Raw genomic sequence first — 27877 nt, 5'->3', positions numbered from 1 at the left:
TACTGTAAAAAGCTTTTATTAAGAAGGTTTAAGTCAAAAAATAAAACTCTTAATACAATTTCATACCGTCAAGTCAGTTCAGCAAATATATATCAGTACTTTAGCCATGTAAGGTTAAAGGTCCATTATCTTAAAATAAAATATATTTAGTTTTTAAAATTTATTCAAATAAAGTACATTTTCAATCCTATAAATTCCCTACATATACATAGTAAGAGGTAAACAAATGATAAAACTTGAATATTTAGTAATCTGTACTGGTGCTGTCACAATTAAACTCTGGTGTTATAAAACATACAACCACTTGGCTTTTCTCAGCTATGTGTACAAGATATATTCTATGCATTAAAAAATAAAATGCTAGGTAGAAATTTTAAAAACTCATATCTGCAAAGTGCGGCGGACCTTTCCTTTATTTAAATCTAACTGAATACTGTCATAGTAACTTTGACAAGCAGTACACAATCAGCACATGTGGTTACAACTGCTCAACAATATCTAACTTATTCCAAAATTGCCAATGATGACTGGGTTAAAATTAAAGCTAATTTGTAAACATCTCCTCTAGGAAATATAGTCTTCCAGTCGAAATAAAATAAGGTTTGTCTAGGGTATATTGTACAGCGGTTATTCTGTTCTTTGTGTTGCCTGCAGTACTTGCTAGGACATGATGCCGCTAAGAAAATATACGAATGGCCTGTGATGCTGGTTTTTGGCAGACAGGGCACTTGGGCTCGGCTTTCTCACATATGCGGTTGGCACACTCCATACAGAAGTAATTGTGACCACAAGGAACAAGTGCTGCAATCACTTCGCTCTCACGGCAAACTACACAGTCACGGTTGTTTTTCTGCCTGCTTTCAGAACCACTCGAGTCTGTGGGAGAGCCAGATGTTGCTGAGGTACTCCCTGGGAGTGAAGATGATGAATAGCCTGGACTGTTTGAAAAGGCAGACAGGGTTGTCTGGTTAGGCAGCCATGCTAAATTAGCTAAAGGATCACTTTGCACACGCCTAGCCAGTGGATGATCGAGTGTACTACTATCAGAAATGGTGGGTGATACACGAAGAGTAGAAGAGCCACTAATGCTGTTAGTGCGTCTCTGGACAGTTGAGCTACCATTAAAGGCTTGAATAGGATTGCCATGCTCAAATGGAGACCAGATCATGCTGTGAGGCCCACTTAAGCAATCAATGGCTGGATACTCCAAGCCCACATCACGTTCATCCGAGTTGACAGAGGTAAGTGACTCCCCAAACGTGAAACCACCACTGCCTGTACTGAATGGACTTGTTGGACTGGTATCTGCTAATCTATTGCTGTAATAGGAATCAGTGGAAGTACTTCCCAAAGAACTTAGGCTGTCATTTCGAAAGGTAGCAGCAGATCTGCGGGCTGGATTGGGGGCCTTGGACCAGAGGCTTCCAGTAGTGCCGATGCCATCTAAGCTTACGTCAGTTCCATTGGAGTGAAAGTCATTGTCTGCGGTTAAGTCGATAAGTACTCCAGTTCTCATTGAAATATGAGCCTCTATTTCCTCTCTGGCCCGATCCACATTTTCTGGCATGCCTGTGACCTCAAAAACTGGCTCTTTGTCACGGCTTGGAGTGACTATGTATGTATGAGTTGTTTGCTGAATTCGTTTTATGGTAGCACCTTTAGGTCCTACCACAAGCCCCACCACACGATAAGGCACACGCACCTGGATTGTTGTCTGTCCTGGCAGGTTTGGAGGTCCTGCTACAGCTCCTGCCAGTCCATTCGTTTTGTTGCGAGATGCTCGGATCATCGAGAAATGTTCTGCTGCTGAAAGAATCTCTCTTTTAGCCATGGCTACATCCTCCTTTCTCCCAGTGACAATAAATACAGGCTCTTCACCTCGAACAGGAGTTTTTATGTACGTGTTTGTCTTAGCACGAAGCGCCTTAATTTTGCAACCTTTGAAAAGAAAAAAAGTCAGATAAATTTTAGCAAGTATCAGATCTTGATCATTATAAACACCCAAGCATATTTTGCTTCCTTTAGGTAGGTTGACAAAAGGTAGAGAAATGAAATACAGATATGAGATTCAAGGCTTTTATTTTCCTTTGTGACAACCAGGAAACTGAAGAAATAGTTAGAAATATGTACACATGTACATATAAAGCTGCAATTCCATTATACAAACCCCATTGCATTTTTGACATGGTTAGCTTCTAATTTATGCTGTAATCAGCATGAAGGTAGTGCTCATATTAGAAAAGCTCTTGGGATTAAGTTACCACAGCATTCTCAAGAACTTAAGAGCAAAGCTTGCAAGTACAATGATTGTGCTCTATAGGTTATACCAAATGCAAATATTAAAAATTGCAAAGATATATCCTATTCTTGGCAAGCCAACATTATTAAAACCATATGGGCAAAGTAGAGCTGCTGGCTTTTGGTTTTGATAAATCAAAACTAAGTATGTTTAGGCTAAAACTGGTTAAAAAAAAGGAACTTAAATAATCTGCAAAAGAAAGTTCCATGTCATGACAAAACAAGATACTGTGAACTAACGTACAAATTACTGACATCTGAATGCTAAATATAGGATTCAGTATAGATACATATATAATTCATTAACCTCAAATTGGCAGAATTTCTTTCAGATGGAGATAACACTAACTGCATAGTAATAGGTATAGTAAAAGATGCACTTGTGAAATTGGGGTACAGGCATTGAAACAATGTGCACACTGTTTTACTCCGTGATTAGCCAGCATAGTATTGAGCTGAGGAATACTTGTGTAGTTACTGGTCTCAAGAGAAAATTCTCTTAACACTGGTATTAGGATTTATTTCAAAAGGTATAGGAAAAGCTAATTTCAATCACATTATGCATTGTAGGAGCTAGATATAGTTGTTAAATTTCAAAGGGATTAAAAATTGTGGAGAAAGCAGGAACAGGGAATGACGTTTGATGATCAGCCATGGTCACACTGAATGGCAGAGCAGACTTTAAGGGCCAAATGGCCTACACCTGCAACTACTTTCTGTTTCTATATCTTTTACAGTAATGCTGAATATATATAGTAGCATCTTTAGCAACCATGATGCACTCTGTATTTAGTACAGAAAAAGATTGACAATATCAACATTTGAATAGATTTCTGAACACAATCCTCCAGCCATATACTACAATATACCAAAACATCACACAACAAATGTGAGATTTGACAAACATGAAATATGTCCTCGCAAATACTCTACCACGAAGGACGCTGTTTGCACTGTGTTGCATTTAAAGGTCAACCAGCAACATTTAGTAATACAAGCAGGTCTCAAGTTGCTTTGCTCAGGTACTCTGATATTAGGGGGGGGGGGTTCTAACTTTTACCATGGCGTTATTGCAGTCCCACAACATTGCTTTGCTTTTCATTTTTAACACTCTTTGGCCCAGGTGTAATAAACATCCTCTCAGCAACACGAAATCTTCTTTGCAAACATAATTAGTTTAGAATGCTTTTACACGTCACATTCAAGGATAGCATGATGCTGAAGGCAAGGGCCAGAGCTGAGAATGGAACATTTTTCTGCTTTGGCTCCCATCAAAATTAAAGGGCTCTAACTGCATAGTTTTACTTGATTTTTAATTTAAGATGTCACATCAACTATCCCCTCCCTGCCAATTTAATTCCAGAATTGGTTTATCCATATTGGTTGCATAATGTTTTGAAGCAGAAAGGTGTAGACTCAAGTTCTGTGAGGACTGCAGTACAATACAGCTCACATTCTAGTTCAGATAAAGATCCAATAAATTATTCATAAAATCACAATGGTTACAAAGGGAGGCCATTTGGCCCATCACATTTTCCCTGTCTCTTTGCCAGAATTTATCTAATTCTATTCTCCTGCCCATTTCTGCAAGCCTCAAAATTCTCTCTCCAAGTAATAATCCAATTGCCTCTACTGAATCTACCTCCAACTCAATCTCAGGTAGCACATTTCAGGTTATAACTATTTGCTACATAAAAACGCACTTCCTCCTGTCACTTTGGATTCTTGGGCCACTTGCCGTAAAATAGCTGTAGAGGAAGTTCTCAGCTCTGTGCTGGTTCCTGCACAACAACCAAAATAATTTTTTTTGCAGAACTTCAATGCATACAAAACTATTTGCAAAGTTGTACAATGTACGTCACAAGTTTTGAGACCCTGCTGAAATGCAGATTGGCTATTTAAATTCAAGCTGCTTACCATAAACATTCAAGTAGCTCTTGAATTATTTTTAAAAATTGCTCCCAGGTCACTGCCTACAAGATCTCGGAAGCATTACTGAATTGTATAACACAAAGACCATTCATAGTTTCCCCTCATTACCCTTTTGATCATAATTTTGAACATCAAACTTTTTTAAAAAATCTTTATTGCTCTAGGTGCAACAATCTGTTTAAATCTTTTGTACCCTGGAACTAGACTTAATACTTTAGATAAATTTAGGTTTTTACTGCAATTCCTCACTTAACTTCATGGAAGCATTCCTGAGAATCTCCACTTTAAGTGAAGCATGGTTTCCTACAGAAATCAACATTAAAGGCACAGTTAGGTTCTTGCAGACATTTATTCCTCAAAGAAACAACGCATGAGTGGAAATAGGGTTATATATTTTGCAGTACTGTGTACTGCTTGAAACAACTTTTGAAATGCTAGACAGTTTGGTACTTTATGATCTTTGTTAGCATTAAGTTGAAATGGTGTATGTTCCCAAATACTACATTTAAAAACAAAATCTCTAAAATATTTAAATCTAGAACCGTAACTCTTCAATGCAAATAAACTACAAGTGCATTAAAATTACACTAACTAGATTAAATTTTAATTGACCGGAGTGTTGATGTGGATTTGGTGGGCCAAATAGCCTGTTTCAGCAGTGTAGGGATTCTGTGATCGAATACCTCACAATGTCAGAAGCTGGTTGGTGCTGATAAAACTACCTGCACCAATACATGCCTCCACTAGGTGGAGCCCAGAACTTCACTGCAAGTTCAGACTGGCAGCCAGGACAGAAATGGACAACAGATTTTTTACAGACAAGAAAATTAGGGCAGGAATGGAAGCCAGGAGAACAGGTGAAAGGCGATGGAAAAGTCTTAAATGCAGCAGGCCACAGAACAGGAAGTCTGGTAAATAATGTTAAACTGAAAACTAAACATTAAAGTCATACCAGTCTTTTTGATTTAACAATGAGAAAGCAAAACATTAGCCAAGTGAAATTTAACAGGGGCTTGCTGCATAGGTTTAAAATATATTTTACTACAAAGAAAATCAAGGTGAAGAAATTCATTCCCAGTTAGATTAGTATAATTCTAACAACTTGCATCCTACCTAAACAGCTCAAATTATCTCAGTTTCACATATCACGGAAGGGAATAACTACACTTATTCTTTGTTCAATACCACATCCCTGACAATTCACATCCAATTTCTTAATGCATCACCCTAAATCATATTGTTCCTCCTTAACAAATACCTCACACCAAATTAAAATTGCTGATAATAGGGATGCAGGGCAAAACAAGAGCCCATCAATGGCTTATGCTCCATCTGATAGGGTGAACTTCAAACGGATCACAGTTCATTGTGGTCTGTGGAACTTCTGCACTCATTGCATCCTTTCCTGCCCACCCAATTATGACATTAAAATCTGGCAAATACAAAAGCTGATGCACGCATAACATTATGAACCCAGGTTCTCTGTATATTCCAGTCAATGTTCTGTTTTTTATTTGCCCAGTATCACAATTTGAATCCCCCTGTTAGTATAGTGCACATGCAACTCTGTAGAAGTCTATGAAATGATGATAAGAACAATGTTAGCCAAATAGAATGAGACCATCTCTTCAGTGGCTATCAGTATAACAACGCAAATGGCGTATGAGCAAAATTGAATTCTGACAGTGTTGTGTGTAAATAAAAGTATCAAAACCTTCCCAACTTTGTTGATAACCTGTTTATCTCCCGAATAAAAAATCTTTTTTCAAAACCTTAAATACTTACTTTTAAAAAAGTTTTGGATTTTGTATTCTTGAATGTGATGGATGAAGCATTGTTTCTAGTATTGTCACCCGAGGTCAGTCAGTTATCTACAGTGCAAAGTTCTCTTTCAGTCTTAGTCCTCTGGACCTGTTCACCACACAACTTCACACCAATTGCTTCAAATTCCCTTTATCTAAGAGGCAACACTACATCTCTACTTTCTTACTTAGGTTTGAGTTTCTTCAGATACTAAACTATGATTTGTCAATAATCAGTCAGACGTATGTCAAATTTCAGGTTTTGATTTCATTACTTATGTTTTCAGCATCACTAATCTAATACTTGTATAACTGGATCTTTTGGTACCACTCAGTGGATCTGCAGTTTTCTTGGGCATACTCACTCATGCCTCCTAAAAGGTGCAGGCTTGTGCAAGGTATGATGACATAACTACAGATCGCTCTCTTTTACTTCATTTAAATGGACGTGTATTCAGATGCGAGCCTAACCACTGACTGAGCTATTCCATCACAAACTGTAGACTAGTGTAAGCTAAAGGTAGATCATGTAAATGTGATCTTCTGCACATTTTCTCAAAATTGCATTTCTAGCAAGAAGCAGCAATCCAGTTGGATTTTTCTGGTCTCTAGTCTTGAAGACAAATTTTAACCATTTTTCTGTCCACTGCCGACTTGGTTGAGATCAATTGAGAGAGATGAGGAAGCTGAGTCCTTCCTGCCTTACATAAAGTGCACTGACCTAAAGCAGTACGGAGATCTATTTAAAGTAATGAAAGCCCCTATTTGGGGCAGCACGGTGGCTCAGTGGTTAGCACTGCTGCCTCAGCACCAGGGTCCCAGGTTCAATTCCAACCTCGGGTGACTGTCTGCGTGGAATTTGCACATTCTCCGTGTCTGCGTTGGTTTCCTCCCACAGTCCAAAGATGTGCAGGTTAGGTGAATTGGCCATGCTAAATTGCCCATAGTGTTAGATGCATTAGCCAGAGGGAAATGGGTTACTTTTAGGAGGGGACTTTTTGGGCTGAAGGGCCTGTTTTCACACTGTAGGGAATCTAATCTAATGTCATTATGATTCTGGTTTAGCTGACTGCACATTGCAAATTTGACCAGTGGCTTATTAAAAGGTTCTGAATTCAGCAAGACTAAAATTTATATAACATTGCAAATATCTGAGACCGGTCATTTGGGCAATGTGAATTCTGGAATAAAGGATATCGAAAACAAAACTGCACATTTAGCATTTGCCCATCACTCCAAAGTTATATTATAAACTGAGGATTCATTTGCTTCATCTCAAAACATTCAGAGGACCTCCCTAACTTCAGCAGCAAGAGATTTAGTAATCATATGCTCAAGAGTGCAAAACCATGGTGCAGTTTTATGCTCTGGACGTCGCCACAAGCAACTGGAGTGGTCCAAACCCCCAATTTGGGACCAAGCAAAAGACTGTCACTTATAGCGTAAAAGGTGAAATGATGGGATTTCAAATCGCAATGCTGTTCAGGATAGCATGATTACCAGAAACATAGGGCCTACGCAGCTGCAGGGTGACTTACTCCAACACTATTCCCATCAGAATCAAAGCATTATTGAGTCAAACAAAACAGAGTCCTAGAGAAATGCAGGACACCTGGCAATATCTGTTTTCTCTACAGAGTTAATGTTGCAAGACCAGAAGTGTTAACTTTGTTTTGTCTCTCCAGATGCTATCAGATCTGCTGCTTTTCTCCAACACTTAGATTCAGATTTCTCGCATCTGCAGTTATTTTTCATTACCAATTTTTATTATTCTATAAACAATCATACCATGGAAAATATACATAAAATGTAGGACATTAACATGGTCACTCATCCAAGCTTAACATTACATCTTTAAGTACATACTAAAGTACTACATACTGTGTAGCGCTTGCACAATGAATCAGATTGAGCAGGACTGTCTTAAATTCTAGAATCAATTACCTCTTCAATTTCAAGTTAACTTCAAACTATGCTATCCCATAAATATCACTATTGTCACAGAAATACATAGAAAGGCTCAAAGAAGGTCCCAAAAAGAGAACATTCCACCTATGGATATACATTAACATAAAACGGAGGTGATTTACAATATAAAATGTCAACGGAACATAGATCTGTCGGGTAGTCTTAATGTATAAATTTCTGCTTTAAAATATACCAAACAGAATTTTGCCACAAGAATGTACTAAGAATGTCCTAACGTAAATGTATTAGGAATTTGATATAACTTATGTTGTTTAAAACACATGAACTGTTGGTTTTGAAGTTTTATCTATTCTTCTGCAAATTTTCTCCAGCTATTTTTTGCTGGTTTCACCTTTTCCACCTTCCTATGCCTATAAATGTGGCCATCAACCCCAACACAAGTTATCGCTGCACTCTATACCAATGATCTCAAATGTACTTGTCAACAAATTGGATGACTTTATGGAGTATAACTGCAAAATTGTAATATAAAATGTCATTCTGCCACTCCCAACTAAATTGTTTTACTACAGTAGCTTCCCCCCTAAAGACCCGAAATAACTCCACATTTTTAGATCAGAAATTTGTGAACTTATTCTTTTCCCAAGATCTGGACCACTGAGTGTTGTTGCTACACCTTGAAAACTAACCAGCTTTCTCTCCACCCAATCAATCCCTCTCTCTATAGTTTCAGTACACGGTCTTCATTCTCAACATGGTCATTCTTTGCAAAGCTGACCAATTGCACCCTCAACTATCACCCATCCAAACTGCCAACCACAAAAACTCATCTTCAGTCAGCAACAAATTCAACGGCAGAACACCTGACTCAGTTAGGTGGTCATGGGTTCCCACTAAATCCCCACTCCAGAAACTTGAGCAACAGAATCCAGGTACATACTACAATATACCATGCAGGGTGCCGAATGATCAGATGTCAAACTGAGGCCCTGACTGTCTCTCAGGGTAAAATCTACTCAAAAAAAAAAAGGAATGAGGTCCTAAAGGCAGAATAGAGAGACTAAGGTTGCAAGTTAAAAAGCAGGACCCCGAAAGGTGGTGATCTCAGGACATGCTAGTTAGAGCAGAAATAGCAGGATATATTAGACGAACACATGGCTGAGGAGATGATGCAAAGGGAAGGGTTTCTGATTCCTGGGGCACTGGTTCTAGGGGGGGTGTGACCGCTACAAACTGGGCAGGTTACATCAGGGCAGGATTAGGACTGGTATCATCAGGGGAGTATTTCCTAGTGTGGTGGGGAGGCTTTGAACTAAAATATGAGGGAAATGGAAACCAATGCCAGGAATTAAAGACAAAAACAGACAGACAGAAAGGGGAATTAGAAAAATGAGAGAGAAATCAAAGGTCCAGGATCAAACAGGGCCACAGTGCAAAAACAAACGACAAATATTGTGATAAAGACAAACGTTAACACTTTGTATCTTAATACATTTACAGTAAAAATGAATTATTCATAAATAGATGAAAATAGGCATGAATTATTTGGGATTACAGCGACATGGCTGTAGGGTGACCAGGGATGGGAATGGAATACCCAGATGTATTCAGATCTTAAGAAGAACTGACAAAAAGGAAAAGGTGGGAGACTTACATTGCTGGTTAAAAAGGAAAGTAATACAATAGAGAGGATAATAGACAATAGGTGCAGGAGTAGGCCATTCAACCCTTCGAGCCTGCACCGCCATTCAATATGATCATGGCTGATCATTCCTAATCAGTATCCTCTTCCTGCCTTATCTCCATAACCCTTGATTCCACTATCTTTGAGAGCTCTATCCATTCCATTTTTAAATGAATCCAGAGACTGGGCCTCCACTGCCCTCTGGAGCAGAGCATTCCACACAGCCACCACTCTCTGGGTGAAGAAGTTTCTCCTCATCTCTGTCCTAAATAGTCTACCCCGTATTTTTAAGCTGTATCCTCTGGTTCGGCACTCACCATCAGCGGAAACATGTTTCCTGCTGCCAGAGTGTCCAATCCTTTCATAATCTTATATGTCTCAATCATATCCCCTCTCAGTCTTCTAAACTCAAGGGTATACAAGCCCAGTCGCTTCAGTCTTTCAGTGTAAGGTAATTCCGCCATTCCAGGAATTGACCTCGTGAACCTACGCTGCACTCCCTCAATAGCCAGAATGTCTTTCCTCAAATTTGGAGACCAGAACTGCACACAGTACTCCAGGTGTGGTCTTACCAGGGCCCTGTACAGCTGCAGAAGCACCTCTTTGCTTCTATACTCAATTCCTCTTGTTATGAAGGCCAGCATGCTATTAGCCTTCTTCACTACCTGCTGTACCTGCATGCTTACCTTCATTGACTGGTGTACAAGAACACCCAGATCTCTCTGTACTGCCCCTTTACCTAAATTGATTCCATTGAGGTAGTAATCTGCCTTCCTGTTCTTGCCACCAAAGTGGATAACCATACATTTATCCACATTAAACTGCATCTGCCATGCATCTGCCCACTCACCTAACTTGTCCAGGTCACCCTGTAATCTCCTAACATCCTCATCACATTTCACCCTGCCACCCAGAAAGGATATTAGTTCTAATAATATGAAATTAGTATGGGTAGAGGTGCAAATAAACATGAGTGGGGGTCACATATAGACCCCAAACTGTACAGGTGATGTTGGAAGTGACATTAAACAGGAAATTAGGGATGGAGAAAGTGAGGACTGCAGATGCTGGAGATCAGAGTCAATACATATGGTGCTGGAAAAGCACAGCAAGTCAGGCAGCACCCAAGGAGGAGAGTCGGTGTTTCGCGCTTAAGCTCTGCATCATTCCTGATTAAGAGCTTATGCACGAAACGTCGATTCTTATGCTACTCAGTTGCTGCCTGACCCACTGTGCTTTTCCAGCACATTTTGACGGAGGAAATTAGACTTGCATGCAATAAAGGAACATCTGTAATTCTGGATCAAATAAGTAACACAATACAGGAGGAATCCCTAGAGTGTTCCTTACAATAAGAAACAAGAAAATTTATAATGGGGAACACAGATGGCTGACTAATTGAATACATACTTTGATTCTGACTTCACAATGAGAGAACACAAATAACAGACAGAAATGTTGGGAAACATGGTTTAGTGAGAGGGAGAAACCTGAAGCAAATCAACATTAGTTGGAAACAGTGTTGGTGGAAGTGATGGAATTGAAGGCTGATAAACCAGAGACTCTGATAACTTGCATCCCAAATTACTTGGTGATCCTAGAAATAGTGGATACTATGGTGGTCATCTTTCAAGATTCTACATACTCCGGAATAGTTCTTACAGATTAAGAGGGTAGCTAATGTAACCAGTCTAATTAAACATGGGAGGCAAAGAGAACACTGGAAATTATAAACCAGTTAGCCTGATGTTGATCGAGAAAATGGACTGGTGTCCATTATAAAAGATTTAATAGTACAGCACTTGGAAAACAATGGACTGGACAGAGTCAGCATGGATTCACAAAAGGGAGATAATGTTTAACCAATCTATTAGAATTCAAGAATGTGACTCAGTTGATGAGGGGAGCCAGTGGATGTGGTTTATTTGGACTCAAAACTTTCAACAAAGCCACACATAAAAGATCAGCGTGTAAAATTAAAGCACATGGGATTGGGTGCAGTATATTAAGATTATTAGAAAACTGGTTTGTAGAAAGTCTTTTTCTAAATGGCAGGCAATGACCAGTGGGGTACTAGCAGGAATCAGTGCTAGGACCTCACCTATTCACAATGTATAATGATCAGAATTAAGGAATGAAGTGTAATATCACCAAATTTGCAGGTGACACTAAGTTGGGTGGAAGGGTGAACTATGAAGAGGATCCAGAGATTCAGGAATGACGAAGAGCTTATGCGCGAAACGTCGACTCTCCTGCTCCTCGGATGCTGCCTGACTGGCTGTGCTTTTCCAGGACCACGTTTTGATTCTCATCTGCAGTGTGATTTGGACAAGCTGAGAATGGGTCAATACATACTAGATGCAGTAAAACATGGATAAATATGCAGTTATCCACTATGGTGGCAAAACAAAGATGAATTATATGAACAATTATAAATTGAGAGGGGGAATGTGCAACAAATCCCAGGTGTCTCTGTATACCAAAGGTCAGCACGCAGGTGGTCAAGAAGGCAATTGGTACGTTGGCCTTCATAGCAGGAGGCCCAGAGTATCGGAGAAGGGATATCTTGGTGCAAACATACAGGACCTTGGTGAGACCAAACCTAGAACGGTGTGCAGTTTTAGTCTCCTCATCCGAGGAAGGGTGTTGTCGAGGCAGTGCAGCAAAGTTTACCAGACTGATTCCTGCAATGGCAAGACTGATGTATGAGCAGTAGTTGAATTGGTTAGAATTATATTCACTGGAGTTCAGAAGAACGAGGGCAAATCTCAGAAACCTCAAATTTTAAACAGGACCAGATAGGATTGATGTAGGAATGATGCTCTCTGCATCCTTTACCTCATCTTTTCATTCCTTATGTTACAAGTTCTAGCCTACACATCTTGGTCTTACAGTACTATCACCATTCCTTGTTTGAGACACTACAATGGACTTGTGCCATGCCAAAAATCACATGGTTAACATGTTGTATGAAAGTAATCTTTGTACTTGTCCAATTTTCTGCCAACACCTGAGCCAATAACCACTGTATATCCTTCAGCTGGTCTCCTCTGCAGTTCTTCTCAACACAACTTTTTTCCTAATTCTGCTATAACCTTTGCCATGCAAAGATTAAACTGTCAGCAACATTTAAGGCATGTTCTAATCTATCACAAGAATTCAACTTTGGACTGGTCTTCTTAATTACATGATACTCCAAGATATATCAAGGGGCCAATTTACACATGCATGACGACAACTCCCAACTCTATGTATATCTAAATACTATATAAGCACAGATGTTATTATTGCCTTCCAAACCAAATTAATTCTCCTTGGCTTACACCAGCCCATATCTGCTTCTAACTTTGAATCCACCAACTTCAGCTGCCAGACCTAATCACTGGTGGTTCGCTTAATCCCTAAGTTCCAATTTTATTGTAACCAATCCTTATACTTCACTACAATAATATAATCCATCTGCCCCTGCTGATTCAAAACATCTTACTTAATGCACCGTGATTCTTGTTGCAGTATCTCCGAGACATTCTAGATATTCATCCACAACTCCATAAATTACAGTCAACATCTTATCCTAATGTGAAAATCTAACAGGCCTCATGTTGTCCCCACTCCGTGAACTCTTGGTAACTTAAATCTGAACCACCATATCTCACTCCCCTTCAGGTCAACCTTACCCCTAGCTTATGCTCGTGATCGCCCTTCAGCAATACAAACAATGGATTAATTCTGCAGCCATGCCAATTCCTACTTTGCCAGTAGTTGCCCAACACTCCACAGTGCTTTCATGTACTTGCTGCGTAGTGTCCCAGGCAGTTTCCAACTGCATTCCTTTCTTTCACTAGCCTTCAACCTTCCCTTCCACAACCCAATCCTCTCCCTATTTTCGAAAATGTTTTGCTCATTGATTCAAAGTGATTGTGGTGTTGTCTTGTGCATAGACTAATTTTCATGTTTGCACTCACTCTTCATCCCTGAAGTCAGAGCTGATGATTCAGTGGGGCTTGGAAGGCTGTAGAGAACTTAGAACAGGAGGCACTGAGGATTCCTGAGGTGGTGTACAACAGCAATCTTTGCATGTAGTTTCCCTTCCCCACATGCAAAACACATTTAGGACCATTCACTACACGACTAGAAAGAAAATGATAGCTGTTCAATGCATGCTTTAAATATGTGTTCATTACTAGTAAGAAAGTATATTCTCTCTTTTAGAAATAACATTTTGTGGCAACAAAATTCATCCCATCAATCTCACCTCTGCTTTCAAAGGGGAGCTACAAGGGAGTTGCAGCCTGGGAAACCTCTCTCAATGTGGTCATTCTTTTAAAATTAATATATAATTCAGTAAAACTACTTTGTTTTACATTTTTGAGCAATTTTAGCTCCTGGTGAGGTTTAGCTACTTTCAGGTGCAAAAGCAACAAGTGACCTTCACATACTTCAGTCAACTGCAAAGTACAGAAGATTAGAAGAATACCAGAATAATAGCGCGCACAGTTTCTGCTAAATGAATAGATTAAACGGAAACAAATTTTACTGGCAAAGTGTTTAAAAGGACAATGACATTAACACAACAGACACTATGCAATCATGTTATTTATAGACATTTTACATTCTACATAAATCATTGCAGGGAAATCTAGTCTGCATTCAATACTCTTGCAATAATTACAGACTTGATCCCCCTCATTTCATCCTTCGCATTACAAAGGTTCTGTGACTGTGCAGATCTTTATGGAGGTTAAATTCTTATGATTCTTACAATTACTACAGAATTCAGACACAACAAATTCTGACTCTATATTAAGATTGTATAAGGCTGTAGTCAGACCACAGCTGGATAGTGTGAATATTTTGGTCACCTTGTCTAAGGAAAAATGTTAAAAATCACACAACACCAGGTTATAGTCCAACAGGTTTAATTGGAAGCACACTAGCTTTCGGAGCGACGCTCCTTCATTTGGATTTTCTTCACAGTACTTAATATGTTTTCTGTTTTGCAATACTGCTTGAATGGTCAGTATTTGCAGATACAACAAGTCTTATTACAATACAATAAATGTACCATCACTCAAAACATCATCTAGCAAATGAAGTTCAGTGTTCCATGATAGGAAGTATCTAAAATTGAATATGAAAACCTACATTTCCTACCCACAAAACTAACTAACTGGTTAATTTGAACCTTGTGCAGAATCCAAATGTCACTATTTTTACTTCTAAAATTTTAATCTACTACTTCATAATTCAACAGGATGGATCATTTCAAAGAAGTAAAATATTCAAACTACTCCACTTGCATTATCAATTTTGTACTTTCTATACTTAGGATTTCCATGTACTAATAGTTTTCCTCTTCATATAAATACAGGTAACAATGTCAGATAAGCTTGCAAGCTTAATAAATAATCTGAACTATATTTCAGCTGTCAGCTGAGTGCCTCAAGTTTTTTTTTTAACATCTCTACTAGTTTTTTGTAGCTTTCCATGGTAACATAGGATCATAAGATGGAAGGACAGAAGTAGGCAATTCAACTCATTGAGTCTGCTCCGCTATTCAATAAGTTCATTGTTAATCTGATAGTCCTTAACTCCACATATTGCCTTTTCCCCATAAACCTTGATTCTCTTACTGATTAGAACTTTATCACAGCTTTGAATATACTTAACTCAGTCAAGACAGCCCGCTGCAGTAAAAAAATTCCACAGTTTCACTGCCCTCAAGACAAAAAAATTCCTTATCTGCCTTAAAAGGGCTACCCTCTGGTCTTAGATCCCTTTATTGCATCTATACTGTCAAGATTCCCCAAGAATCCTCTATGTTTCAATATCGTCACCTCTCATTCTTCTAAACTCAAATGGGTACATGCAAAACCAACTCAAGAACTCAAACAGTCTTGCCATTTCCAGGATCAGCTTAGTGAACCTTCTCTGAACTGCCAGCAATGTCAATATATTTTATGATTTGGAGATGCCGGTGTTGGACTGGGGTGTACAAAGTTAAAAATCACAACACCAGGTTATAGTCCAACAGGTTTAATTGGAAGCACACTAGTTTTCGGAGCGACGCTCCTTCATCAGGTGGTAGTGGAGGGCTCAATTCTGTGCATTAGGATTGAGCCCTCCACTACCACCTGATGAAGGAGCGTCGCTCCGAAAGCTAGTGTGCTTCCAATTAAACCTGTTGGACTATAACCTGGTGATGTGTGATTTTTAACATTTTTCCTTAGACAAGGTGACCAAAATATTCACACTATCCAGCTGTGGTCTGACTACAGCCAAATACAATCTTAATATAGAGTCAGAATCATACAGCACGCAGATAGGCCCTTTGCCCCAAACTGGTCCTTGTCAACCATAATGTCCACTAATGCTAACCCCATTCCCTGCACTTGGCCCATATCCTTCTAAATCTTTCCCATCCATGTATGTGACCAAATGCCTTTTAAATATTGATAGTGCACCTACCTAAACCATTTCCACTGGCAGCTCATTCTATATGCATACCACTCTTAAAAAAAAAAGGTGGCCTTCAGGTTCCCTTTTATTCTTTCCCCGCTAACCTTAAACTGATGCCCCCTAATCCTTAATTCTCCAACCTTGAGAAAAAGACTGAAGATTGAACTTTTGAGATAGTGGACGAGAACTTCTAAATCCCACTGCACTGTAGTTTTCTGCAGTCCAGCTCCATTTAAATGACATTCAGCTCATGTTCTTCCTACCAATGTGCATAACTCATTTTCGCACATTTATATTCCATCTGCCAAGTTTTTTGCTCACTTGCTAATGACTATATGCCTCTTTGTATTCATGAATTTGGAGATGCCGGTGTTGGACTGGGGTGTACAAAGTTAAAAATCACAACACCAGGTTATAGTCCAACAGGTTTAATTGGAAGCACGAGCTTTCGGAGCGCCGCTCCCTCATCAGGTGGTTGTGTGTCCTCTTCGTATTGTGTCTGTAATCCTCACCACTTGCCTTCTACCCATGCATGTCATTTGCAAACTTGGCTATTATACATTCACTTCCTTATCCAAGTTATTAATATATATTCAAAGTTTGGGAGAAGATTTGTAGCTCGGGTGCTCGTTGTTGTGGTTCTGTTCGCCGAGCTGGAAAGTTTTGTTGCAAACATTTCGTCCCCTGGCTAGGTGACATCCTCAGTGCTTGGGAGCCTCCTGCGAAGCGCTTCTGTGGTGTTTCCTCCGGCATTTATAGTGGCCTGTCCCTGCCGCTTCTGGTTGTCAGTTTCAGCTGTCCGCTGTAGTGGCCGGTATATTGGGTCCAGGTCGATGCGTTTGTTGATGGAGTTTGTGGATGAGTGCCATGCTTCTAGGAATTCCCTGGCTGTTCTTTGTTTGGCTTGCCCTATAATGGTAGTGTTGTCCCAGTCGAATTCATGTTGCTTGTCGTCTGCGTGTGTGGCTACTAAGGAAAGCTGGTCGTGTCGTTTCGTGGCTAGTTGATGTTCATGGATGCGGATCGTTAGCTGTCTTCCTGTTTGTCCTATATAGTGTTTTGTGTAGTCCTTGCATGGGATTTTGTACACTACATTACCCAGCATGAGCAAAACTAATGTAGTGTACAAAATCCCATGCAAGGACTGCACAAAACACTATATAGGACAAACAGGAAGACAGCTAACGATCCGCATACATGAACATCAACTAGCCACGAAACAACATGACCAGCTTTCCTTTGTAGCCACACACGCAGACGACAAGCAACATTAATTCGACTGTGACAACACTACCATTATAGGGCAAGCCAAACAAAGAACAGCCAGGGAATTCCTAGAAGCATGGCACTCATCCACAAACACATCGACCTGGACCTGGAAGCGGCAGGGACAGGCCACTATAAATGCCGGAGGAAACACCACAGAAGCGCTTCACAGGAGGCTCCCAAGCACTGAGGATGTCACCTAGACAGGGGAAGAAACGTTTGCAACAAAAATTTCCAGCTCGGCGAACAGAACCACAACATTAATATATATTGTAAACAACTGCGGCCCAACACTGATCCTTGTGCACTTGTTACAAGGTTACTATTCTGAAAAAGCCCCCCCTTGCCCCACTTTAGTTAGCCAATCCTCTATTTATGCTAATACATTCCCAGTACCATAGGTTCTGAAGAAACCTTGCCTGAGCATCCATTTACCAACTCAAAGAAGCTCCAAAAATGAAAATCATATCATGCTTCATCTCAACTATGAGATACTGTGATCAGACTTCAAGAATGTCTTAAAATTAAATCCCAAAATAACCAACTTTAATTAGCAAGAAAAATGTTCATGCAGAATTCAAGGTACATTTAACCTGCAGCAATATTTCTGAATTTATTGCAATTGATTAATGATTAAGGTGCACTAATTGGCATGCAAGTTTTATTACAACTTATCAAGACATTTATTTTACTTATTGCTTTGACTTAACTATATTTCAAATATATTGCATCTATTTTGTTTTAAAATTTGTGTATTTGGGCATACAAATTTAAGAATATAATTGTTGAACTGAAGACATCAAGTTTAAATATTCCACATCAGGTTTCAAGAACATCCAACTGGATGGATGCTGCATGAAGTGTTCATTTCACTCTTGCCAAAAAACCTCAAATTCATCCAAGACAACATACCTAATTCCTTCTGACACAGTAACAGAAGAGCCCATTTGATCAACCATCTTTATGTCAACATAATAAAGCCGATAGATAATTTGGTGCTGTATTCCATGCCACTCTAAGTATGAAATTAGCTCAAATTAATTCCCAGGGCAGGACTGACTGGTACGAGGAGTCATAGTTTGACGATATTAGGAGGAAGGCATAAAGGAGACATCAGAGGTACGTTCTTTACACAGAGAGTTGTGAATACATGGAATACGTTGCTAGCTGTGGTGGTCGAAGCAGAGTCATTGGGGACATTTAAGCGCATGCTGGACATGCATATTGATAGCAGTGAGTTGAGGGGTGCATGGGTTAAGTTACTATATTTTACATTAGGATTAAACCTCAGCTCAACCCAAGGGCCTGTTCAGTGCTGTACTTTTCTATGTTCTATAGTTTCTACAGAAAAACTGGAAAAAACCCTTGCTATAATGACATACAGGTTTATGAGACCTTTCACCCTTCCAGAATTTTGGTGTGAATAAAGAAAAATACTTTTGAGATGTATATTTATGATATTCAATGTTCCACATTTATTGAAGCATCAACCTTAGTTTTCATTTTAGAAATTACAATTGAAATCTCTTTTCTCACTGAAGTATGCACATTATTCAATTAAGAACTTTGATCTGAGTTATACAACGCATCACTTTACTAGTGTATAAAATAGAAGTCTTTATGGAGGCAAAAAAAAACTAGTTACAGAACAAAAATATTATCTGCTAAAAGAAGTTTAGGTTTTGAACAAAAGCAAGATGAAAGTCAGATGTACAGCACGGAATCAGACCCTTTGCCAACTTATCCACCTGACCAGATATGCGAAATTAATCTAGATCCATTTACCAGCATTTAGCCCATATCCCTCCAAACCCTTCCTATTCATATACCCATCCAGATGCCTTTTAAATGTTGTAATTGTACCAGCCTCCACCACTTCCTCTAGCAGCTTCATTCCATACACGCAACACCCTCTGCATGAAAACGTTGCCACTTAGATCCCTTTTAAATCTTTTCCCTCTCACCTTAAACCTATATTCTCTAGTTTTGACTACGTTCACTCCGGTGCAAAGACCATGTCTATTTACCCTATTCGTGCCCCTCATGATTTTACAAACCTCTAGGTCACCCCTCAGCCTCCGAAGCTCCAGTTCCAGCCTTTTCAGCCTCTGCCTATAGCTCAAACCCTCCAAACCTGGAAACATCCTTGTGATCCTTTCTGAACCCATTCAAGTTTTACAACATCCTTTCCATAACAGGGAGACCAGAATTGAACACTGTATTCCAAAAGTGGCCAAACTAATGTCCTGTACAGCCACAACATGATCTCCTAACCCCTCTACCCAATATACTGACCAATAAAGGCTTGCATGTAAAATGCCTTCATTATCCTTCTGTGACTCTACTTTCAAGGAACTATGAACCTGCACTCCATATTTCAATAGTCTTCCCTGTTTTAGTGAGCTGACATTTTATATTGGAATCCATAGCAGCAACACATTTTGTTTTCACCACAGTTTTCTGCTTGTAACAATTATAATTAAAGTACTTGCATATTTCAGTATAGTTAGTTTTAATCAAATAGAATTATTGGAAGAGCTTCCTTTTTGGGAGGTTTAACCTGTTTGTGTGGAAGCAGTCTTTTTGTTCAGCAACACGCCCCAGGACCTTATCATTACATGTTTAAGTCATGCCCAGATTTCCAAAATGCAGAGATGTTGAAAAATAGATGCATAGAAAATCAGAGTGCTTGGAGAAACATGGAGCACTAGGAGAGGCTCAGCTACATGATAGTGGAGCAGATCTGAAATGGGAACAGAAGAGGAAGAAATAATACAATTTAGAACAAAATAAAAATGAAAAATGTCAGTGGAAGGATGAGACCACAATGTGGTTAAAGGCAAAAATTGTGAGGGTGATAAATATATAATAGGAAACTGAAGCTAAGAACAGGGGCTACGGTGGAACAGAAGCGCATTTTGGGCAAGATGTAATATGTAACTTTTGGAATTCAGTAATTCATGTTCAAGTAACTGAGTACAGGGCTGACCAAAGACATGAATAAACCTTTCAGCAGCAAAATAAAAAACAGAGGGAAAAATATATAGTACAGCATGACAAAGCCAGTTAAGGAATATAGGATTTATTTTTAAAGTCATAACTTGAAAACTAAATGCTTGCTTTTGAAAAATTTATGTACAGATTCCCATCCCATACATTTACAAAGTAATTATCCAAGATCAGGTTTAAGCACATAATTCCGCTTCCACACAAACAGGTTAAACTTCCCAAAAAGGAAGCTCTTCCAATAATTCTATTTGATTAAAATTAACTATACTGAAATATGCAAGTACTTTAATTATAATTGTTACAAGCAGAAAACTGTGGTGAAAACAAAGTGTGTTGCTGCTATGGATTCCAATATAAAATGTCAGCTCACTAAAACAGGGAAGATTATTGAAATATGGACTGTGAGCACAAACAAAATACTGGATGTAGAATACAAATATTAGAAGCCTCAATGTGATTAATATCCAATTTCAGAACTGAAATACTGACTGCATTAGTTGAGTTGTTTGTCTTCATCACAGTGATCCTTGCATCCTATTTGAGTGAGACTTCCAAAGCATTTTGCTAATTTATGCTGTTTCCAGGACCTGGGTTGAAACTCCCTAAATGTTAGCAGGTGAACAGTCAAATTGCAATGACTGGATTAAATCTAGGTGTCCGCAGTAAATGTTGTTCCAGCTGATGGCCCCATCAAGCCCTCGATAGTTTTTTTAAAATTCAGCCAAACTAAATTTGATTTGGCAGAATGAATAAAGTTCAAGGAACTATTAACACAGCAGCAGCTGTGACAGAGAAAATGTTGTGTCTTGCTGCAAATTCAGTACGTTTAGAGATAAAGTTAGGCAGTTTTCAACAAAAATGTCAAAATTAATTTCTCAAAACTTGTTCACTTCTCGCAGAAATATTATGCAAGTTGTGACCAATCATATTCAAGCTTTTCTTTCACATGGTGGTTAGATACTCTGATCTTTGTAACAGATAGAACTTTTTTTCCAAAGTTGCAAATCAATAACATTATCAATATCAGTTTAAACTGAGTAGAGTTAAAAACAAATCTTGCTTTTTTCATTGCTACTCCTTGGCCAAGACCACAGCATGCACTCTAGAACTGCTCATCATCAACACTACAATAGCAAACATGGTTGACTCAATGGAGATGTGTCCTTCCTTTTACCTTTTTGGCCTCTTTCCCACTCCTTCAACTGATTAAATCAATAATTTATATTTCATTTATATCCCAAGGTTACTGAAGTAGTATTCAGCATCCACTATTACATTAAATTCATTAGGGTGAGAGATAAGACAAAGCAAACAGAGTAAAGTTCAAACCAGTGATTAAAATCATTCATTCAACAGAGCAGGAGATAATACTTGTCACAGCTAGTATCATAAGCTAGCTGCTGCCGCTGCTAATTTTAAAAACCGAGTTTTAAGGGAGTTAACTATTTTATTCTTTGTGCCAAAACAAAGAAAACGTGGTTAATAACTCAGTATTGAACTGTATAGGTGGTCACACGTGAGATTGCCAGTACCATAAGAAACAGGTACAGTAGGCAGTTGTTGAGCACCTCGAGTCTGGTCTGCCATCAATAGAATCAGTTCATCTGAAGGGGTGCATGCTGGTTACCCCAAGAATAATGCCTGGTTTAAAGGCAGAGGTCAGGGATTGGTTTGCATGGAGAGGCCAAGTAAAGAACAAGCCTGTTCAGTTAAGTTTTCAAGGTTCTCTCAGTTGTACATCAACTGCAGCTAAACTCATATTAATCTTCTGGTATCACTGTTCTGAAATTGCCAACACAACCCCATGCAACTTTGCCCCTGCTTTATTGGGAAGCAATGGCACACTGAATGGAAAGATCAGTTGCTTAATATATATTGATTTTTACAGATTCCCTACAGGGCGGAAACAGGCCTTGTAATAACCACAAAAAGATGAAATTAAGGCTTAAAAATTAAAAGTATTGAGATATTATAGGAAACCGCAAGAACAGAGAGGAACATGTTAAGAAAGAAAAACACTGACAAAATGGCCATAGCAATCAGCTGACCACACAGTTTAGCCAAGCTTTACACAGCCAAAGTGGAATAAACAAAACCATTTGAACTGAAATTAACACTATCAAAGCACACTGAAACTAGCTCACCCAGTGAGGTAATTAAAGGTCCACATTGCCCAACTTGGTTTTACACCTGTATGATAAGTTTCACATTTAAGGTGAAATACATCAACAATAGTCAAGCTTGGAAACAAACTCCTACGTAAATACACAAACCAATTTTTATTTCAAGCCAGTTTGTAGTTCAACGAACTGTTTTTGGCACAGAGGCATTGCAGACTTGTGACCATAGAACTTGAGAAAACACTCTGCCTCTTAAAGGGCACCCAGTGACAATGCAAATTGGAGAGAAATACCTAGGCACTGAGAACAAAGAGATTGACAACATTCATGATTGCTAACTGAAAACAATGCTGGACACCGAACAGACTCAAGGACACTGCAAGGACATTAAATGTATATAACTTTCTTTTGTGATAGATACTATCCCTCTAGCTTTGCACCTGTGTTTATGCGTCTTTGATGTAACTTTCTTCTTCCCCACCCCCCCATAAAAATAGGTAAAAGCAATGACTGCAGATGCTGGAAACCAGATTTTGGATTAGTGGTGCTGGAAGAGCACAGCAGTTCAGGCAGCATCCGAGGAGCAGCAAAATTGACGTTTTGGGCAAAAGCCCTTCATCAGGAATAAAGGCAGAGAGCCTGAAGCATGGAGAGATAAGCTAGAGGAGGGTGGGGGTGGGGAGAAAGTAGCATGGAGTACAATAGGTGAGTGGGGGAGGGGATGAAGGTGATAGGTCAGGGAGGAGGGTGGAGTGGATAGGTGGAAAAGAAGATAGGCAGGCAGGACATGTCATGGGGACAGTGCTGAGCTGGAAGTTTGGAACTAGGGTGAGGTGGAGGAAGGGGAAATGAGGAAACTGTTGAGGTCCACATTGATGCCCTGGCGTTGAAGTGTTCCGAGGTGGAAGATGAGGCGTTCTTCCTCCAGGCTACTGGTGGTGAGGGAGCGGCGGTGAAGGAGGCCCAGGACCTCCATGTCCTTGGAAGAGTGGGAGGGGGAGTTGAAATGTTGGGCCACAGGGTGGTGTGGTTGATTGGTGCAGGTGTCCCGGAGATGTTCCCTAAAGCGCTCTGCTAGGAGGCGTCCAGTCTCCCCAATGTAGAGGAGGCCGCATCAGGAGCAACGGATGCAATAAACGATATTAGCGGATGTGCAAGTAAAACTTTGATGGATGTGGAACGCTCCTTTAGGACCTTGGATGGAGATGAGGGAGGAGGTGTGGGGCGCAGGTTTTGCAGTTCCTGCGGTGGCAGGGGAAGGTGCCAGGATGGGAGGGTGGGTTGTAGTGGGGCGTGGACCTGACCAGGTAGTCACAGAGGGAACGGTCTTTGCAGAAGGCGGAATGGGGTGGGGAGGGAGATATGTCCCTGGTGATGGGGTCTTTTTGGAGGTGGCAGAAATGTCGGCGGATGATTTGGTTTATAAAAATAATAAAACTCCCTTTCATTCAAAGAACCCATGCAATTGGATCCTTGATCACAGTTATAGAGTCATACAGCATGGAAACAGACCCTTCATTCCAGCTCGTCCATGGCGACGAGACATCCCAATCTGATCTAGTCCCATTTGCTAGCATTTGGCCCATAATCCTCTAAACCCTTCATATTCATAAAAGGCATCTGGATGGGTATAAATATTGTAATTACACAGTTGACTTTACATATTTACATTTGTATGTCTGGCACTGTGATATCATTGTGGCCAACCATGAAGGTTGAAAAAAAATGTAACTGATTCAACCCTCTTCATATTATAACAAAGTAAAGTCACAACAGATGAACATACATTTGAGCAGTTCAATTTTGAAAAAAAAAAAGCGTTTCATTAGCACAGACTGAAATATTAACTAAACAAATGTACATTTCTGAGGGAAAATACTAAACAAGGCCCAGCTAGTTCCCTCAAGAGATTGCCAAAATCAGAAATTCATGACTCACTTGGTCAGGGTTGTATGAACTAAGTAGAGGTTATTCATCATCTCAACCCCCATATTTAATCAATGATAGACTACAATTTAAAATAATGTAGTTCTCTTGGAACAAAAACAAATAACTTTAAGTTATTTATAAAAGTGAAGTGGCATAATTGGTTCAAATACAATTTAATTCAATTTCTGGATATCATAACATATTGATACACTATTCATACAAAAATTTTAATCTCAGTTAACACTTAAGTGTGAAAACTTTCAATGCATTATTTGTCAAGTCTACCCAAAAACTGAGCCTACACAATAATTACCTCGGGTCCCCTCCCTTGATTTTCACTTCATGACCATAGCAGTGTGAGCACAAGCTTGGATGCGATGAGTCTCTAGTCAAACAGCCCAGAGAGCTCTCAATGTTTAAACTCAATAATGTAAAATGGCTGGTTACTTGTATCAAGAATCCAATGGCTGTCAGATTCCAACACAAGCTTAATAGGTTCAAAATGAAGGATCTGAAAGAGGAAAGCACATGGGTAGTATCGATAAAATTGAAACTCGCAAGGAAGTGACTGTTTACTGAGCATTCCAAATCAGATATATTGACCTGAAATTTCCAAGACTGCTTAGTTTCTAACTAGTATGTTGTGCTAGTGGTCTTTGCAGGGCCATTCTACCCAGTCAAAAATGATGTCAGTGTCACCCCTTAGCAGAATTGCAGTGTTTAAACTTAAATATTTTCAAGATAGCATTCAAGATTCTGCAAAGACTCAATAAGAACCTATGACTAAAGTGTTTAATTGAAGTGAGCATTTAAATCGTTAAAAAGCCTAAAGTGCCTGAAGTCAATGTTGCTAAATTGATAAATTTTGTAAATTAATCTAAATTATGACAATATTTGCATTTCTGGAAACAAAGGCAAAAATGTAAAACACTTAAATCAATCCCAGACTCCCAGCCCTACAGCCTATGATGTCAGCATATAAATCAGAGCATGGTTTGATTCCTGAACAAAGAAAACAATGAACCTGGGAAAAAATTGCCTCTTTTTACTAAAAAAGAATGATCATCACCTTTAATTCCAATGCAAGAACTTACACTTTCTAATTATAACAGTACCAGAATAAAATATTTGTGTCTAATAGGAATTTTCAGTCCAATCTTACACAATAGCCACACAGGATTCGGAATTTTTATCTACCAAGCCTGTGTATGCGCTCAGGGATGCATATCGAGAGAAAGAAAAATAATGGAACCATCCCATTTCCAAATGAACAATTTTCCCAACAAGAGTGTTTTAGTAATTTCCTATCAGACTACAAACACGTCGAATTTGTTGATTTATATCGGATTTCGATTTCGTTATTGAACGGTCCAACGCCTCGACTGCGCTGAAGTATTGCATCCATGAAAGTCCTGCACTAAAGAAGCGATTTCTGCTCCCTTCACGCCTCCCTACACAAAGAAACTACATTCAATCCAAACCTGAATCTTTATCTTCCAACGATGTAAAATCAAACCCATAACCCATTAGTCCCTGGTGTAAAACGGTCAATCGAATCAAAATCGTGAAAGAGCTATCATGAAAGCATCTTTTGTAGGAAACACAAAGACAATGCGAACCCATCCCCAATGCATATAGTTGTACCTACACTCACTAAATTTAACGCATTAGAGAACGCTTTGTCTTCCCTTTCAGAATTTTCCTTTCGCACTCTAGCTTGTTTTATCCGATTTTCTTATTTTAAAAAAGTGCATGTTTAAAAGTATTTACTTTGCAATGCACAATGCAGTGCTTACTGCTGCTGGAAACTATATTTGCACCCTTGGGAGTTTGCAAAACTTTTTAATACAAAAAAAAGAACAAAAAGAAATGTGGGTTTTTGTTTTGTGTCGCTTCCTCGTCGAGCGTCTCTTTACCTTGCCTTCCAACGATCTCGGCCACATGTTCGGAGCTGGGCACCGGGACACACTCGGTCATGTTGACGCTCTTCCTGCGCCCGGGATCCCCGGGCATGGTGAACAGCGGGGGAGGCGGCGGTACCAGCGGCGGGTGGAACAGCGAGGCGGCCGAGTGCGGCAGCCCGGCCAACCCATTCATGCCGCTCTCATCCTCCAACTCCTCGTCGTCGTCGTCGTCCTCGTCCTCCTCCTCCTCCCCGGCCACCACTCCTCCACCCTCACCACCTCCCCCCCCTCCTCCTCCTCCTCCTCCTCCTCCCTCGCCCAAGAGGCCGTCTCCTTCCTCCCCCAGCCCCAAGATGGAGAGGTGATCCAAGGCGAGCCGCAACGATTTCTGCTCCTCTTCCGTCCCGGCGGCGGTGGCAGTGACTGTAGCGGCTCCACTCGCACCGACAACCGTACCGGTACCGCCACCGCCACTACCACCACCACCGCCGCCGCTGCTCACATTTTCGCCGCCAGCTTCGCTGACAGGCTCCATCTCGGAGAACATGGAGCCCGGCATCCCGCGGCCGCCCGGCCGGCTGGCTGGCTCGCTCTAGCTGTGCGAGAGTCCGGGCTCGCTCTCGCGGGCGCGCAACCCCCACCCCCCCTTCTCCCTCTGTCTCTGTGCGTCCCCCGGGCTCGTGCCTTCCCGCTCGCCCCGCGTAACTCCGAGATAGCGCGCACACGCGCTTTCTCCCTGTCCTACACCACAGCCCCACCCCCTTTCTCCAGATTCGGGCTCACTGACTTCCCACCCACATAAACACAACAAGCTCCGCGCCTGCGCCCTACCCCACTCCTCCCACCCCGGCCCCTGGCTCGTGTCCCCCTTTGTCTTCGACCCGCGCGCGCTCCCCGTCTCACCCCCCTCCCCCCCGCACTCCCTGTGTCCTGTTCCTCACCCTGTACCCCCCCACCCTCCCGCCCTGAGCCGTGTCTCCCCCTCTTCTTTTTCCTCTCTCTTTGTCTGTCTCTCTCTCTCTCTCTCTCTCACACACACACACTCACTCCCTCCCTCCCTCACACCGGGAAATGTGCTCAGTGACGTCACCGCAGCACAACAATGGGAACCGGCCATCCGCCGCCGGGTCAGGGGTCAAGGCGCAAACAGCCGCCCCCGGGGACGATGGAGCCGGACGGCGGCGAGGCCTGAGGTACAACACCGTCTGAGGGGGGAATAAAAAGAGGGTGGGTGACACGCTTTCATCACCCGCCTGATTCTGTGTTCCTACTCTTTTAAAAACTTCGACGGAAACTTTCATCCTGGCCAGGCTCAGCTCTCTGGTTGACCCTTGTGGCTGAGAGGGCCCCAACTCCCACTCCACGGCTTGGAGACAGTAAGGACAGCGGATGCTGGAAGCAAGAGTCAATAGATGTGAACTAGGAATAGCACAGCAGGTCATGAGAGCTTCCGAGAAGCAGAAAAGTCAGCGTTTCGGGCCCGAGATGTCGACGTTCCTGCTCCTCGGATGCTGTGTGACCTGCTGTGGTTTTGCAGCTGTACAA

General features: G+C 40.6%; 1 protein-coding gene across 1 annotated transcript; it reads right to left on the bottom strand.

Annotated features, from left to right (window-relative positions):
* LOC122565313 (RNA-binding protein MEX3B-like) lies at nt 1-26959 on the bottom strand. The gene is made up of 2 exons (XM_043721151.2): nt 26345-26959; nt 1-1938 (listed from the first exon to the last, which is right to left on the bottom strand). Exons 1-2 carry the CDS (start codon nt 26889-26891, stop codon nt 677-679), a joined length of 1809 nt encoding a protein of 602 aa, XP_043577086.2. The 5' UTR covers nt 26892-26959; the 3' UTR covers nt 1-676.
* Between the last annotated feature and the right edge of the window lie 918 nt (nt 26960-27877).

The sequence above is a fragment of the Chiloscyllium plagiosum genome, unplaced genomic scaffold (assembly GCF_037043375.1).
Source record: "Chiloscyllium plagiosum isolate Xiang-an unplaced genomic scaffold, Cpla_swu_hap1 HiC_scaffold_28, whole genome shotgun sequence".
Lineage (NCBI taxonomy): Eukaryota > Metazoa > Chordata > Chondrichthyes > Orectolobiformes > Hemiscylliidae > Chiloscyllium > Chiloscyllium plagiosum.
The sequence above is the reverse complement of the archived record's forward strand: the minus strand, read 5'-3'. Positions and strand labels throughout refer to the sequence as shown.

Excerpts from the sequence above, each read along its gene's own strand:
- LOC122565313 (XM_043721151.2), bottom strand. The coding sequence starts at position 26,891 with ATGCCGGGCTCCATGTTCTCCGAGATGGAGCCTGTCAGCGAAGCTGGC. Across the intron at positions 1,939-26,344 it reads CGAGATCGTTGGAAGGCAAG|GTTGCAAAATTAAGGCGCTT; the intron begins GTAAAGAGACGC and ends TTCTTTTCAAAG.